The 16775-nt window shown below is 43.2% G+C and overlaps 1 protein-coding gene across 1 annotated transcript in view; it reads left to right on the top strand.

Annotated features, from left to right (window-relative positions):
- Positions 1–15603, top strand: part of LOC139460823 (alpha-aminoadipic semialdehyde synthase, mitochondrial-like) — a 34051-nt gene extending 18448 nt beyond the window's left edge. Inside the window, exons 4-13 of the mRNA XM_071242298.1 lie at positions 1062–1172; positions 2268–2376; positions 3797–3873; positions 4826–4889; positions 6060–6233; positions 9826–9921; positions 12264–12376; positions 13899–13993; positions 14617–14793; positions 15009–15603. Coding sequence (XP_071098399.1) covers positions 1062–1172; positions 2268–2376; positions 3797–3873; positions 4826–4889; positions 6060–6233; positions 9826–9921; positions 12264–12376; positions 13899–13993; positions 14617–14793; positions 15009–15115 — 1123 coding nt within the window. The 3' untranslated portion in view covers positions 15116–15603. The remainder of the gene's footprint in view (positions 1–1061; positions 1173–2267; positions 2377–3796; positions 3874–4825; positions 4890–6059; positions 6234–9825; positions 9922–12263; positions 12377–13898; positions 13994–14616; positions 14794–15008) is intronic.
- The last annotated feature ends 1172 nt before the right edge of the window (positions 15604–16775 follow it).

Here is a 16775-nt window from a genome sequence, read left to right as displayed (position 1 = left end):
GAAATGGAATTAATTTGAATTTTTTAAAATTTATATAGCGACTATGCTTACCGGAACGAGATCGGGTGGTCAGGCTCGCTGACTTGGTTGATGCATGTTATCGTATCCCAATTGCGTGGATCGATGTTCATGATGTAATTCACTTGAATGTCTGGTCCAGACTCTATTATAATACAAACCGACGTCATATAGCTGGAATATTGCTGAGTGCGGTGTTAAACAACAAACAAACAAACAAACATACAAACAAACAAACGTGCATGTGAGTGTGTGTGATTGCTTGTACTAGTCCGGACGTAAGTCGGTTTATCAGTGCTACCCCACTGTGGTTCCATGCCGTAGTGTAACACGATTACCCCATTCAGCCAAAGTATAACGACTACGAGAGCCAGGCAGGGTAATAACAAGTACCATATTTAAGGTCTTTTGGTATGTCGCGAGTTATTGAGCCCCCTACCTTCCCCTCTCCGGGCTGATGCTCTCCGTGTCAATGTGACCGCCTGCGTGGTCTTGTGGTAGAGCATCCGCCCGGAGAGCAGAAGGTCCGGGGTTCGATCCCCGGCCGCGTCATACCAAAAGACGTTAAAAGATGGTACGTGTTGTTACCCTGTTGTTACCCTGGCGCAAGAACTGGTCGGCTCAGAGTCAGTATACTGTGTCTGAGTGGGGTATTTGGTATTCATGTTAAACTGCGGCATGGTATCTCAGTGGGATAGCACTATAAATTGGCATCAGTCCGGTCTAGTACAAGCACACACACACACACACACACACACACACACACACACACACACACACGTGCATGTACGTCGCTATATAAGTGCAATAATCTTGGACGCGACGTTAAACCCCATTTCACTTCACCTCACCTGTTCAGTGTTACTCTGCGGCATGGGACCTCAGTGGACACTGTACAACCGTCAGAAGTTCGGACCAGTACAAACATCCACGCACACGCATACACGTCGTTATGGCAATTTAATAGTCATTAACGCCACGTTACACCCCATTTTACCACAATTCATCTGTTTATATTTGCCATCAACCGCTGTATGTTTCAGTTGTGTGCCGGACGCTGTGATTGAGAATCTATCCCTGGCTTGTCTCGCCATGAAGAAGAATCTCGTGTCGGTTAACTACACTGTTCCCGAACAGACGCGGCTGCATCAACAGTAAATTGTTTTAGGATATTACTTATATATTTATGTATATTATTTTACTTAAGTGCGTGTGAGTGAGTTGGGTTTAACACCGTTTTAACAGTATTCCAGTTATTTCGCGGCGTGTCAGCTTAATGTGGGAGGAAAGCCCGAACCTACATGCTGGGGTATGGTGCTGACAAACCTAGAAACATAATCGGGCGAACCGGGATTTGATCTCACAAGGATAGGTTTCTGGCTTGTCCAAGGGACGCAACTCTTCACAGCGATTCGCGGCTTCTTAGACAACTGGGCCACCCGTGCCCCCTTTTACTGAAGTGTTATATGTTTTGTTATGTAACATTGCATAATAAATAAACATATTTTTCAATAACATTTACACAACTTTATAAGACGCACGGCTAATTTTTAAATATAAGTGATTTCTTTTATGTGAAAACATGATTAAACATGTTCCACGTACGCACGGGATACGAACGTTTGGATGCGCCCGTATGGACGTTACGTGAAGCAGTTATTCTTCCGTTTGCATACAGCAGTGGAAGAGGAAGTTGTTACTATAAACAGGTTCATGACTCTGGTTCGACCCGTGAAGATCCGGTGTAGAATAGGTCTTTAGCAACCCATGCTTGCTGTAAAAGCTGACTATGCTTGTCGTAAGAGGCGATAAAGGGGATCGGGTGGTCGGGCTCGCTGACTTGGTTGATGCATGTCATCGATTCCAATTGCGTGGACCGATGCTCATAATGTCAATCACTGGATTGTGTGGTCCAGACTCGATTATTTACAGACCGCCATCATGTAGCTGGAATATTGTTGAGTGCGGCATTAAACAACAAACAAACAATCTTGAGATTGTTCCTGTGGTTCCGTGTGCGAAATACGCTTTTATGTCGGAGAGGTCACGTACAATCTCAAAACGCCTTACCTTACCTGACGGTGGGTAGATGGACTAGCGTCGTTGTCGACTCCACGTCTCAGCTATTTGTTTCCCCAAGATTGTACTATGACAGTTCTCAAGCCGTTACTTTCGTGATTATTTGATGTCATCTGGCAGAATGTTCAAGGAACCACACAGTATCCATTTGAGGACGTCACGTGTTTCAGAGTTGTCGACGCTGGTCTGACCTTCCTGGTTGACGTTGGTTTCCGCCCCGGTGCGGACCACATGATTGCCAAGAAGACAATAGACGAAATGAAGAGCAGAGGAGGGGAGGTAGGTTGAGGTACTCTGCTCCTGGACGCTGTGGTAATCTAGTGGGTGAAGCTTTCGCTCGTCACTCCGAAGAACCGGGTTCGATTCCCCAAATGGGTACGTGTGAAGCTACCCGGGAAGATCCGGGGTAGAATAGGTCTTCAGCAACCCATGCTTGCCGTAACAGGTGACTATGCTTGTCGTTGTGAGGCGACTAACGGGATCGGGTGGTCAGACTCGCTGACTTGGTTTATGCATGTCATCGTATCTCATTTTCGTGGATCGATGCTCATGATGTCAGTCACGGAATTGACTGGTCTAGACTTTATTATTTACAGACCGCCGTCATATAGCTGGAATATAGTACAGTGCGGCGTTAAACAACAACAACAGCAACAAAAAACAACAACAACGTGTGAAGCCCATGTCTGCTATCTCCCGCCTCGAAAAAGCCGTAATAGTACTAAAGTGAGTGAGTGAGTGAGTTGGGTTTAACGCCGCTTTTAACAGTATTCCAGTTATATCACGGCGTGTCAGCTTAATGTGGGAGGAAAGCCCGAAGTGATGCAGGTCTAAGACGTTTACCACTTCGGTGAAACCCACGAGCACGGGTATGGTGCTGACAAACCTAGAAACATAATCGGGGAATAGTACTAAAGGCTACGTAACACGATATTAGGTACAATGTGTCAAGCCCATGTCTGGAGTTTCCCGCCTCAGAATATTGCTAAAACCGGCGTAAAAAATAGTATCCACTCCTTCTGGTTCTTTTGCTACTTAGGAATAATACACTGAAGTTTTTTACAAGGAGTTAGTTTCATTAGATCCATTTCCTCTCGAACCAGGATGTACTTGTTTAGCTTCTTCTGCCATGTGTGACCATCAACCCGTTGGGATTCAGGGTAGGCCCAGGGGAATTGCTGGATTGACGTAAGAGGCGAGTGAATGGCTCGGTTGGTCAGGCTCGGTCACATGGTTGATGATTGCTGGCCATCAACCCGTTGGGATTCAGGGTAGGTCCAGGGGAATTGCTGGATTGACGTAAGAGGCGAGTGAATGGCTCGGTTGGTCAGGCTCGGTCACATGGTTGATGATTGCTGGCCATCAACCCGTTGGGATTCAGGGTAGGCCCAGGGGAATTGCTGGATTGACGTAAGAGGCGAGTGAATGGCTCGGTTGGTCAGACTCGGTCACATGGTTGATGATTGCTGGCCATCAACCCGTTGGGATTCAGGGTAGGCCCAGGGGAATTGCTGGATTGACGTAAGAGGCGAGTGAATGGCTCGGTTGGTCAGACTCGCTCACGTGGTTGATGACTGCTGGACTGACTGTTTCAGTAACGTGTGTAGAGGCTACGTCGTGTTGTTTGTATACAGCTGCTTCAAGTTTTCCCAACGCAGCTTTGCATAACAACCTAACTGCCATATTCTGATTCTTTCAGGTCACTTCGTATGAGCTGTACACAAGCGCCATTCCGACTCCAGATTCCGCCAACAATCCTCTCAAGTATAAGTTCAAGTACGTTGACAGACACACTGCTCAATTGGGACTAGATCAGACTAACACGCCGCTCAATCAGCGCACTGCTCAATTGGGACTAGACCAGACTAACACATTGCTCCGTCAGCGCACTGCTCAATTGGGACTAGATCAGACTAACACACTGCTCAATCAGTGCACTGCTCAATTAGGACCAGACCAGACTAACACGCTGCTCAATCAGCGCACTGCTCAATTAGGACTAGATCAGACTAACTAATTGCTCCGTCAGCGCAATGCTCAATTAGGACCAGACCAGACTAACACGCTGCTCAATTAGCGCGCGGCTCAAATAGGACTATTGACCAACTACTACTACTACTACTACTACTACTACTACTACTACTACTACTACTATTCTACAACAACAACTACTTCTTCTAGTACTGCTGCTACTACTACTACTTCTACTACTACTACTACTACTATTCTACAACTACTTCTTCTAGTACTGCTACTACTACTACTACTACTACTACTTCTATTACTACTACCACTACTACTACTTCTACTGCTGCTACCACTACTTCTACTACTACTACCACTTCTACTGCTGCTACCACTACTTCTACTTCTACTGCTGCTGCTGCAACTACTGCTCCTATAACTACTTCTGCTCCTACACCTACTACCACTACTATTACTTCAGCTTCCGCTGTATTTGCTTTGTGAGCCCGATGGAGTCTGTTTCGCGGAACACCTGTTGACATCCTTGATCCTGGGGGTCCATTCTTGTGTTTTTTACCGCTGATTTTTTTCTGTTTGAGCGTCATGGATTGTCGAAACTGGTTGTTCTCTGGCGTTGACATTTTGTATTTTTTTAACAACATTTTAAGAACATTTCAACATTCTCAACTTCAATACCCGAGTATCTATAACGAAATACTTTAACAACTTTTAATGAATAGAATGATGTATCTGTGTTGATCAGCTGGAACCCGAGAAAGGCTCTGTGGAAGTACTGGAAGGCGAGCGGCTACATAAAGGACGGCAAGGTAAATAGTTGTTTGTTATTTCACGCCCTAAATATTCCAGCTATATAGCGGCGGCCTGTTAATTGTCGTGTCTGAACCATATATTAAGAGGGTAAAATGACATGCGCAACCAGCGTGTCCATTCGTCACCACTCGCCCCTTTCCGTCACCTGCAATCGGAATAACACGAGTTGGTCACGAATGCCAGCATGTCCAGGCAATCTATTACGTTGCATCTTAAGGCAAACATGGGTTGCTGAGAAACTAATTCTAACCTAGAATCTCTTCAGGGTTGGGGTAAATCGACGTAGCTATCGATGTGCGTGTACATATGATTACTTGGTAATTTCCCTATTTTGTTCAGTATACTCCAGGGTAGCGTTGTGCAGCGAAAAGTTACAAGCCTCGCTGTGCAACGCTGCTCACGATCAGACAACGGATTAGTTTAGGGCGCTTCATTGAAAATGGCATCGCTCAGAGGGTACACCTCACCGATACTAGACGCACTTTTGAGTGTCAGATCAGAACTGTAAATACACTATTATTTGTGAATAACAAACCACAAACATAGCAAATATAGCATTCGTTGCGCTTGCTCTTCAGTCAGCAATAAGGAAAAGTGGCCTTGTGAAACCTGCGAGTAGGGTGCTGACAAACCTGGAAACATTAATAGGACGAACCGGGATTCGAAATCATTATCAGAGGTTTCTGCATCAACAAATACGCTCTTTAACTCCTCGGTTTTATAAACGCAAACATGTAAATCTCCTGCTATAGGAGACGTTAATCTGCATAGGAATTTGCACCCTTTAACTCCTGATTATTATGGATGTGCAAAATGTAAATCTCCTGCTATAAGAGACGTAAATCTGCACAGGCAATTGCGCCCTTTAACCCCTAGATATTATAAATGTGCAAACATGTACCTTTCCTGCTATAAGGGACGTAAATCTGCCCAGGCAAATGCACCCTTTAACTCCTAGATATTATAAATGTGCAAAGATGTAAATCTCCTGCTATAAGGGACGTAAATCTGCACGTACAAGTGCGCCCTTTAAAAGGAAGGTTATGAATGCGCAAGCATGTAAATCTCCTGTTATAATACACACTGAATTGAGCCTTTCAGCTCCGAGGTGAAAGTAAAAACCTGTATATTTCCTGCCATTATGACGTCATTATTCTGTCCTACAGACGACGATACTCCCGGCGGGAACAGCCACCATGGAAGCTGTCCAAGACATTGGGGCGGTCCGGGACTTCCAGGCCGAGTTTGAGGCCGTCCCCTATTCCTTCCACCAATCGTACATACCGCTGTACGGCATCGAGAAAGTGCAGAACATGGTCGTGGGCTCCATGAGATACAAGGTATGTACCTCCACCCAGAGTGGACTCCATGAGATACAAGGTATGTACCTCCACCCAGAGAGGCTCCATGAGATACAAGGTATGAACCTCCACCCAGAGTGGGCTCCATGAGATACAAAGGTATGTACCTCCACCCAGAGTGGGCTCCATGAGATACAAGGTATGTACCTCCACCCAGAGTGGGCTCCATGAGATATAAGGTATGTACCTCCACCCAGAGTGGGCTCCATGAGATACAAGGTATATACCTCCACCCAGAGTGGGCTCCATGAGACACAAGGTATGTACCTCCACCCAGAGAGGGCTCCATGAGATATAAGGTATGTACCTCCACCCAGAGTGGGCTCCATGAGATACAAGGTATATACCTCCACCCAGAGTGGGTCCATGAGATACAAGGTATGTACCTCCACCCAGAGTGGGCTCCATGAGACAAAAGGTATGTACCTCCATCCAGAGTGGGCTCCATGAGATACAAGGTATGTACCTCCACCCAGAGTGGGCTCCATGAGATACAAGGTATGTACCTCCATCCAGAGTGGGCTCCATGAGATACAAAGTATGTACCTCCACCCAGAGTGTGTCCATGAGATACAAGGTATGTACCTCCACCCAGAGTGGGCTCCATGAGATACAAGGTATGTACCTCCACCCAGAGTGGGTCCATGAGATACAAAGTATGTACCTCCACCCAGAGTGTGCTCCATGAGACACAAGGTATGTACCTCCACCCAGAGTGGGCTCCATGAGATACAAGGTATGTACCTCCACCCAGAGTGGGCTCCATGAGACACAAGGTATGTACCTCCACCCAGAGTGGGCTCCATGAGACAAAAGGTATGTACCTCCATTCAGAGTGGGCTCCATGAGATACAAAGTATGTACCTCCACCCAGAGTGGGCTCCATGAGATACAAAGGTATGTACCTCCACCCAGAGTGGGCTCCATGAGATACAAGGTATGTACCTCCACCCAGAGTGGGCTCCATGAGATATAAGGTATGTACCTCCACCCAGAGTGGGCTCCATGAGATATAAGGTATGTACCTCCACCCAGAGTGGGCTCCATGAGATACAAGGCATATACCTCCACCCAGAGTGGGCTCCATGAGACACAAGGTATGTACCTCCACCCAGAGTGGGTCCATGAGATACAAGGTATGTACCTCCACCCAGAGTGGGCTCCATGAGACAAAAGGTATGTACCTCCATTCAGAGTGGGCTCCATGAGATACAAGGTATGTACCTCCACCCAGAGTGGGCTCCATGAGATATAAGGTATGTACCTCCACCCAGAGTGGGCTCCATGAGATACAAGGTATATACCTCCACCCAGAGTGGGCTCCATGAGACACAAGGTATGTACCTCCACCCAGAGTGGGCTCCATGAGACAAAAGGTATGTACCTCCATTCAGAGTGGGCTCCATGAGATACAAAGTATGTACCTCCACCCAGAGTGTGTCCATGAGATACAAGGTATGTACCTCCACCCAGAGTGGGCTCCATGAGATACAAGGTATGTACCTCCACCCAGAGTGGGTCCATGAGATACAAAGTATGTACCTCCACCCAGAGTGGGCTCCATGAGATACAAGGTATGTACCTCCACCCAGAGTGGGCTCCATGAGATATAAGGTATGTACCTCCACCCAGAGTGTGTCCATGAGATATAAGGTATGTACCTCCACCCAGAGTGGGCTCCATGAGATACAAGGCATATACCTCCACCCAGAGTGGGCTCCATGAGACACAAGGTATGTACCTCCACCCAGAGTGGGCTCCATGAGATACAAGGTATGTACCTCCACCCAGAGTGGGCTCCATGAGACACAAGGTATGTACCTCCACCCAGAGTGGGCTCCATGAGACAAAAGGTATGTACCTCCATTCAGAGTGGGCTCCATGAGATACAAAGTATGTACCTCCACCCAGAGTGGGCTCCATGAGATACAAGGTATGTACCTCCATCCAGAGTGGGCTCCATGAGACACAAGGTATGTACCTCCATCCAGAGTGGGCTCCATGAGATACAAGGTATGTACCTCCATCCAGAGTGGGCTCCATAAGATACAAGGTATGTACCTCCACCCAGAGTGGGCTCAATGAGACACAAGGTATGTACCTCCACCAAGAGTGGGCTCCATGAGACAAAAGGTATGTACCTCCATTCAGAGTGGGCTCCATGAGATACAAAGTATGTACCTCCACCCAGAGTGGGCTCCATGAGATAGAAGGTATGTACCTCCACCCAGAGTGGGCTCCATGAGATACAAAGTATGTACCTCCATCCAGAGTGAGCTCCATGAGATACAAGGTATGTACCTCCATCCAGAGTGGGCTCCATGAGACACAAGGTATGTACCTCCACCCAGAGTGGGCTCCATGAGATACAAGGTATGTACCTCCACCCAGAGTGTGCTCCATGAGGCACAAGGTATGTACCTCCATCCAGAGTGGGTTCCATGAGATACAAGGTATGTACCTCCACCCAGAGTGGGCTCCATGAGGCACAAGGTATGTACCTCCACCCAGAGTGGGCTCCATGAGACAAAAGGTATGTACCTCCATTCAGAGTGGGCTCCATGAGATACAAAGTATGTACCTCCACCCAGAGTGGGATCCATGAGATACAAGGTATGTACCTCCATCTAGAGTGGGCTCCATGAGATACAAGGTATGTACCCCCACCCAGAGTGGGCTCCATGAGATACAAGGTATGTACCTCCATCCAGAGTGGGCTCCATGAGATACAAAGTATGTACCCCCACCCAGTGTGGTCTCCATGAGATAGAAGGTATGTACCTTCATCCAGAGTGGGCTCCATGAGACACACGGTATGTACCTCCATCCTGAGTGGGCTCCATGAGATACAAGGTATATACCTCAATCGAGAGTGGGCTCCATGAGATACAAGGTATGTATATCCATGCAGGCAAACAAATGATTAAGTTGGAATATTGTACAGAAAACTCCGGTTATATCGAACTCGAAGAGACCACTTATTTTAGTTCGTCATAAGCGTAGTTATAAGCATATGTACAGTATTTATAAAACAAATGTTCGGGACTAAAATGTAAGTTCGTTATATAGGTAAGTTATTAATAAGCGTCTTTGTTATAACCGTAGTCTACGGTATATGTAAGGACATATCCTTTTTCCATTTGGTACAAATAGTATGGCATATGCATAATAAAGTCACTGTGGGTGATTATAAATATATCGCACAGTGAGCATTCAGATTAAAAACAAATACATAACTATGATTTCACAGACCCAGGAATAAATGCATAATAATATCATTTTTCTTTTCCTGAATCTGTAAAGAAAAGTGCGAGTGAGTATGCTTTTACGCCGCCTTTAGTAATAGTTTACCAGTAAGACGGCGGGGTACACTAGAAATATGCTTCACACATTGTGAGGAATCGAACCCGGGCCGTCGGCATGACGTGCGAACGCTTTAACCCCGAGGCTACCCAACCGCCCCGTTAGCGAAAGAACCGTGTACAATCTACACAAAATCTCCTTGTACACTCGCAGAAATATGAACATACTATTGCTTTAACACTGATCCCGTTGTTTGCTTCCTGCCCAGGGCTTCTGTGCTGGGATCCTGAGCTTGATGAGACTTGGGCTGTACAACGTCTCCACTCACCAGATGCTTGTTGATGAATCCCAACCATTCACATGGGTATGTAGCCAACGACAATAACAGCTTGCCAGTCATGGATGTACTTGCATCATATTTTAGCATATGATTTAGCATAAAGATTCAGAGTGACAAAACATTCTCAAAAGGACTGTATGATAAGAGGGATGATTCACCTTTCCAATTGCAAACTTTCCCTTCATGTCGAGCAATATTCCAGCAGGTCCAGCCTTTGGTGTTTACATTTCAACTTTTTGAACTTTTGAACATGCTCTTTCTACCAAGATTTAAAAGAGCGTCATATGACTCTTGATTAGAAGTTGTTTGATCAACGTTACAACATTCAAGGCCTCAGTAAAGCCTTCAAAAGGTTTTATGGTAGATATGGGGAGGACATTTCCAAATTTGACGCATCAGTGACAAAACTTATGTCCGATGCAATTCCCTAATTTGACTTGTTGCATATGTTCCCATGTTGTTTCAGGTGAACAATTGACTTGCCTTTGCATGTGTTTGTGACGGTACCACCGGTGGGGCAGGATGCACTCACCTGTTCGCGAACACCTGGTATCATCACTATTTGATATTGATTCTTAAACACGTGCTCATGATATAGTCGGAATCGTACAATTGACTCTGCTTTATACAGAGATTTCTACTGGATATGGAAAGGGTTTTGTCGCTTCAATTATTTTTTTTCATAAGCAGAGCAATTTATGCGAAAGGCAAAAATGCGCGTTTGTACAGTACAAAAACAAATGGAAAGTAAATACAAATGACACACAAGCACATGCATTAGTTTCAGGTGAACTCTTTACTTGCCTTTGCATGTGTTTGTGGCGTTTACCAACCGGGGGCAGGATACGTTTTTTTATTTTTCCGAACATATTTGAAAGTGATTCATAAACACATGAATAGTGGAAAGGGTGCAGTGGGTTTTTCTTTTAGCAGAGATGTTTTTTGTGATTATTGAAGTATTTGTGTCGCTTTTACTTACACACGTAAATCTATGTTTTATTTGCAAAACAGTCAATACACATTTCATCACTTGCGGTGCAGATTTTCGTATGGTTACTTCACTGAAATGAAAGAAGGGTATGGATCATTGCAATGTTTGGACCTACTTGTAGACACTAGATTGTATTCAATACATGTTGCGAAGTGCATCAGATACTTGCTCCGAGATGAGGGGTAATCCTGAAGCTGGAAACGTGTATTGCCACTGATTCCTGTGTATCAAGAAGATTATCACTTTATATGAATGCAATCATTACACGTAGATAACAAGACACTAGATAACAAGATAACAAGACACTAGATAACAAGATAACAAGAAACTAGATAACAAGATAACATTACACGTAGATAACAAGACACTAGATAACAAGATAACAAGACACTAGATAACAAGATAACAAGAAACTAGATAACAAGATAACATTACACGTAGATAACAAGACACTAGATAACAAGATAACAAGACACTAGATAACAAGATAACAAGAAACTAGATAACAAGATAACATTACACGTAGATAACAAGACACTAGATAACAAGATAACAAGAAACTAGATAACAAGATAACATTACACGTAGATAACAAGACACTAGATAACAAGATAACAAGAAACTAGATAACAAGATAACATTACACGTAGATAACAAGACACTAGATAACAAGATAACAAGACACTAGATAACAAGATAACAAGAAACTAGATAACAAGATAACATTACACGTAGATAACAAGACACTAGATAACAAGATAACAAGACACTAGATAACAAGACACTAGATAACAAGATAACAAGAAACTAGATAACAAGATAACATTACACGTAGATAACAAGACACTAGATAACAAGACACTAGATAACAAGATAACATTACACGTAGATAACAAGACACTAGATAACAAGATAACAAGACACTAGATAACAAGACACTAGATAACAAGATAACAAGAAACTAGATAACAAGATAACAAGAAACTAGATAACAAGATAACATTACACGTAGATAACAAGACACTAGATAACAAGATAACAAGACACTAGATAACAAGACACTAGATAACAAGATAACAAGAAACTAGATAACAAGATAACATTACACGTAGATAACAAGACACTAGGTAACAAGACACTAGATAACAAGATAACAAGACACTAGATAACAAGATAACAAGAAACTAGATAACAAGATAACATTACACGTAGATAACAAGACACTAGGTAACAAGACACTAGATAACAAGATAACAAGAAACTAGATAACAAGATAACATTACGCGTAGATAAGAGAGTTGTTTGAATTACTGTAAACTAGTTATCTATATTGTTGCTCAGAATTCGTGCATAACACATATTTTGCATAACACAGAGAAAGTACATGTGTTCCGAGCTTGGACTGAATGATGACGTCACAGATGAAGTCCTGGAGGCCAAGGTCAAGGACAGAATAGGGGAATCAGGTCAAGTAGAGGTCATGAGAAGGTGTGTCTGCACGTAGCGGCTTCATGATTGATTTGAAGGTCGTTTTGAATCATGCGATTTGAAGGTCTTTTTGAATCATGTGATTTGAAGGTCGTTTTGAACCATGTGATTTGAAGGTCGTTTTGAATCACTTGATTTGAAGGTTGTTTTGTATCAATTGATTTGAAGGTCGTTTTGCATCATTTGATTTGAAGGTCGTTTCGAATCATTTAATTTGAAGGTCGTTTCGTATCATTTAATTTGAAGGTAGTTTCGTATCATTTGATTTGAAGGTCGTTTAGAATTATTTGATTTGAAGGTTGTGCCTCTATCATTTGATTTAAAGGACTTTTCGTATCATTTGATTTGACTGTCGTTTTGAATCATTTGATTTGAAGGTCGTTTCGAATCATTTGATTTGAAGGTTGTTCCTCTATCATTTGATTTGAAGGACTTTTTGAATCATTTGATTAGAAGGTCGTTTTGAAACATTTGATTTGAAGTTCGTTTCGAATCATTTGATTTGAAGGTCGTTTCGAATCATCTGATTTGAAGGTAGTTTCGTATCATTTGATTTGAAGGTCGTTTAGAATTATTTGATTTGAAGGTTGTTCCTCTATCATTTGATTTGAAGGACTTTTTGTATCATTTGATTTGAAGGTCGTTTTGAATCATTTGATTTGAAGTTCGTTTCGAATCATTTGATTTGAAGGTCGTTTCGAATCATTTGATTTGAAGGTAGTTTTAATATTTGATATGAAGGTCGTTATGAATTATATTGGATTTGAAGCCCTTTCTGAATCATGTTGAATTTGAAGGCCGTTATAAAGCATTTGATTTGGAGGTCGTTATGAATTAAATTTTATTTGAAGATGTTATGACTCATATTTTATTGTGGGTCGTTATGAATCAAGGCCTCTTGGGTTTCGGGTAAGAATTTGCAACCTATGCTTGTCGTAAGACTTAAGGTATCGGTTAGTCTTTAATGGATATCACCATATACCAGTTGGGTGGATCGATCCCAATGCTATCTGTCACTGAACTGTCTGACTCGCTGACTGCGGCGTTGATCAAATAACGTTAGGAATCCAGGACAGTGAGTGAATGGGTGACTGTGATTTTACTTCGCCTTTAGCAATATTCCAGCAAAATCACTGCGGGGAACACCAGAATTGGGCTTCACACATTGTACCCATGCGGTGAATCGAACCCGGCTCTTTTACGTAACGGACGAACGCTTTATCCACTTGACTACCAAACGCCCCGAATCCAAGACAGCACATTCCGAGTAAGCATTCATCCAATAGGGACCGACCATCATATTTTCTGGAAAATCGACGCAGGTTTTACCTCACTGGTAGGAACGAAAATGCTGACAACCCACATGTCACGATGATGACCAAACTGGTCCTGGAACCAGCGATCAGCGGCTCTGTGTCCGCTGTATGAGAACTAAGAATTGTTTATACCTCACCGTAAATGTACATGCGTTATACAGTATTACATAGGCATCCTATATATCTTCAAACTATCTCTCTTGTAGCCTTGGTTTGCTGGGATCTGCAGAAATCGAAAAGAGGGAGACCATCTTTGATACCTTGGTCTGTCACGTTGATAAACGACCTGACTTCAAATTTGGTGAGTTCTTGCATTGAAAATGTTGAACATTCATGAGATGTATTGTGAGGGTTTTACATGTACACCTTGTTTTACATCAACACATAACTTTAACATGCACACTGATGTTTTACATGTACACTGAAGTTTTACATGTACGCTAAAGTTTAACATACACACTGAGATTTTACATTCACACAGACGTTTTACTTTTTCACAGACGTTTTACATGTACACATAGGTTTTACATTCACACTGAATTTTTATATTGACAGAGAGGTTTTATATGTACACTGAGGTTTTACATTCCCACGGACTGTTTACAGTTACACTGAGATTTGCATATTCACTGAGGTTTTACATTGACAGAGAGGTTTTACATTCACACTGAGGTTTTACATTGACAGGGAGGTTTTACCTTTCCACTGAGGTTTTGACAGGGTTTATTGACATATTGTCCGTCTGATACTTGATGCGGCTGGCTTGGTTCTAAAACATCGAACAGGAAGACGCGTCGCCTGGGGACTTGATCATGATCATGATCACTGGTACATCGCCTGTTGTTGGTGTGTCTTAATTCGGAATGTTAGCTTCTGGGTTTGTGACGTCAGTTCGGTGAGGGGTGCTGTTCATGCGTATTTCAGGTCCGACCGAGCAAGACATGGCCCTGATGAACGTCCAGGTCGCCGGGCGCTTCAAGGATGGGACCACCGAGACCAGGAGGCTGTATCTCACCGTGCTTGGGGATCCGGGAAGACACACGGCCATTTCCAAAATTGTGGGTCGAAGCGCAGCCACTGCAGCAATGATGGTGCTGAATGGTAGGCAGGCAGATGCGGCACAAAACATTATGGATACTGACGAAATGTAGTAGCACGTTTGGACAAAACCTTCACATTCGTTTTGATCTTGTCACATTCTGTAAACAAGATAACACGATTGACCCATATTTGATTCTTCCATACAGAGATGTACCTTAATGTACCTTTATATATATATGATCTACATCGTGAACCCCTTTCTCTCACTGTTTCAGGGGAGATAACTGAGAAAGGTGTTGTCATGCCTGTCTCGCCAGAGATCTACAAGCCCATGCTGCAAAGACTTGAGCGCAAGGGAATCAAGTTTGTTGAAAGAAAGTAAATGACATACCAGTATATTCCAGTACAGAAATCATATCACAGTTGTCAGACGCAAACGTTCGTTACGATTGTGCTGCTTCATCAATTGAGTACAACTGCACTCTTACCCTGACGCCTATCTTGCACGGTTGTGATATTTCTACAACAAATATCTATGTAAGCACAAGGGGGTACCCATTTTGTTTTCTTTTGATGAGAGATCGTGTCGTCCTTCCTCGTCACAATCAGCTTCATTATAAAATAATGGTTTACAATGTATCTGCTACAAATCATTTGTAAGTCGTCCTCGTATTGTCATTTATTTTATGGTGCATTCTAAATGCTTCTGTTAATGGTAATTTACGGCTGAGATATGTCACCTGGAAAATGTATGCTTGTGTTCAGTGACAACCATTAACAGCCACAACGACAGCGGCAACATATCTGCACACACAAGTAGTTTATCTATGACTGCAATGACTAATCGATTGGCCTATCTACATGTGTCTATATACACACTATTTTATTCTGTTTTAATAAACTAAAAGTTACATACTCATGTGTTTGTTATTAAATGCTTTTTCATGAGGTCGTGGTCTGCTTGTGAGTCGGTGAGTGAGTGAGTGAGTGAGTGACAGTGCTTGTCAGAGCAAACAAAATGATGATCGTCCCTCCAATCTGTCTGTACTTTGTCTACATATATGACGACAAAGCACACTTCAATAGCCAGTAACACTTCACATATGTGTGTTACACCCTGTGATAGAACATCATAAGACATCAGACTATAACACACTCACACGATATGGTGAGTTGACTTGGGGCTGAAGGACGCGTTCAAGATTATCGCACTTATATAGTGGCGTGCGTAGATGTGTGTGTCTGTGTGTGAGAGAGTGTATGTGTGTGCCTGAGAGTGCCTGTGTGTGTTTTGGGTGTGCCTGTGTCTGTGTGTGTGTATGTATGAGTGTGTCTGTGTGTGTGAGTGTGTGTGAGAGTGTCTGTGTGTGTGTTTGTGTGTGTGAGTGCGTGTGAGAGTGTCTGTGTGTGTGTTTGTGTGTGTTTTTGTGTTGTGTGTGTATGAATGAGTGTGCCTTTGCGTGTAAGTGCCTGTATGTGTACGTATGAATGAGTGTGTGTGTGTGTGTGTCTGTGTGTGTCTTTGTGTGTACATGTATGTTTGAGTGTGTCTGCATTTGTCTGTGTGTACATGCATGTATGAGTGTGTGTGTGTGTGTCTGTGTGTGTACATGAATGTATGAGTGTGTGTGTCTGTGTGTGTACATGTATGTATGAGTGTGTGTGCCTGTGTGTGTACATGTATGTATGAGTGTGTGTGTCTGTGTGTGTACATGTATGTATGAGTGTTTGTACATGTATGTATGAGTGTGTGTGTCTGTGTGTGTACATGTATGTATGAGTGTGTGTGTCTGTGTGTGTACATGTATGTATGAGTGTTTGTACATGTATGTATGAGTGAGTGTGTGTGTCTGTGTGTGTACATGTATGTATGAGTGTGTGTCTGTGTGTATGTATGAGTGTGTGTTTCTCTGTGTCTTTGTGTGTACATATATGTATGAGTGCGTGTGTCTGTGTGTGTACATGTATGCATGAGTGTGTGTGTCTGTGTGTGTACATGTATGTATGAGTGTGTGTCTGCGTGTACATGTATGCATGAGTGT

The sequence above is a fragment of the Haliotis cracherodii genome, unplaced genomic scaffold (assembly GCF_022045235.1).
Source record: "Haliotis cracherodii isolate W230 unplaced genomic scaffold, xgHalCrac1.p SCAF_14, whole genome shotgun sequence".
Lineage (NCBI taxonomy): Eukaryota > Metazoa > Mollusca > Gastropoda > Lepetellida > Haliotidae > Haliotis > Haliotis cracherodii.
This window is presented reverse-complemented; position numbering and strand designations above follow the sequence as displayed.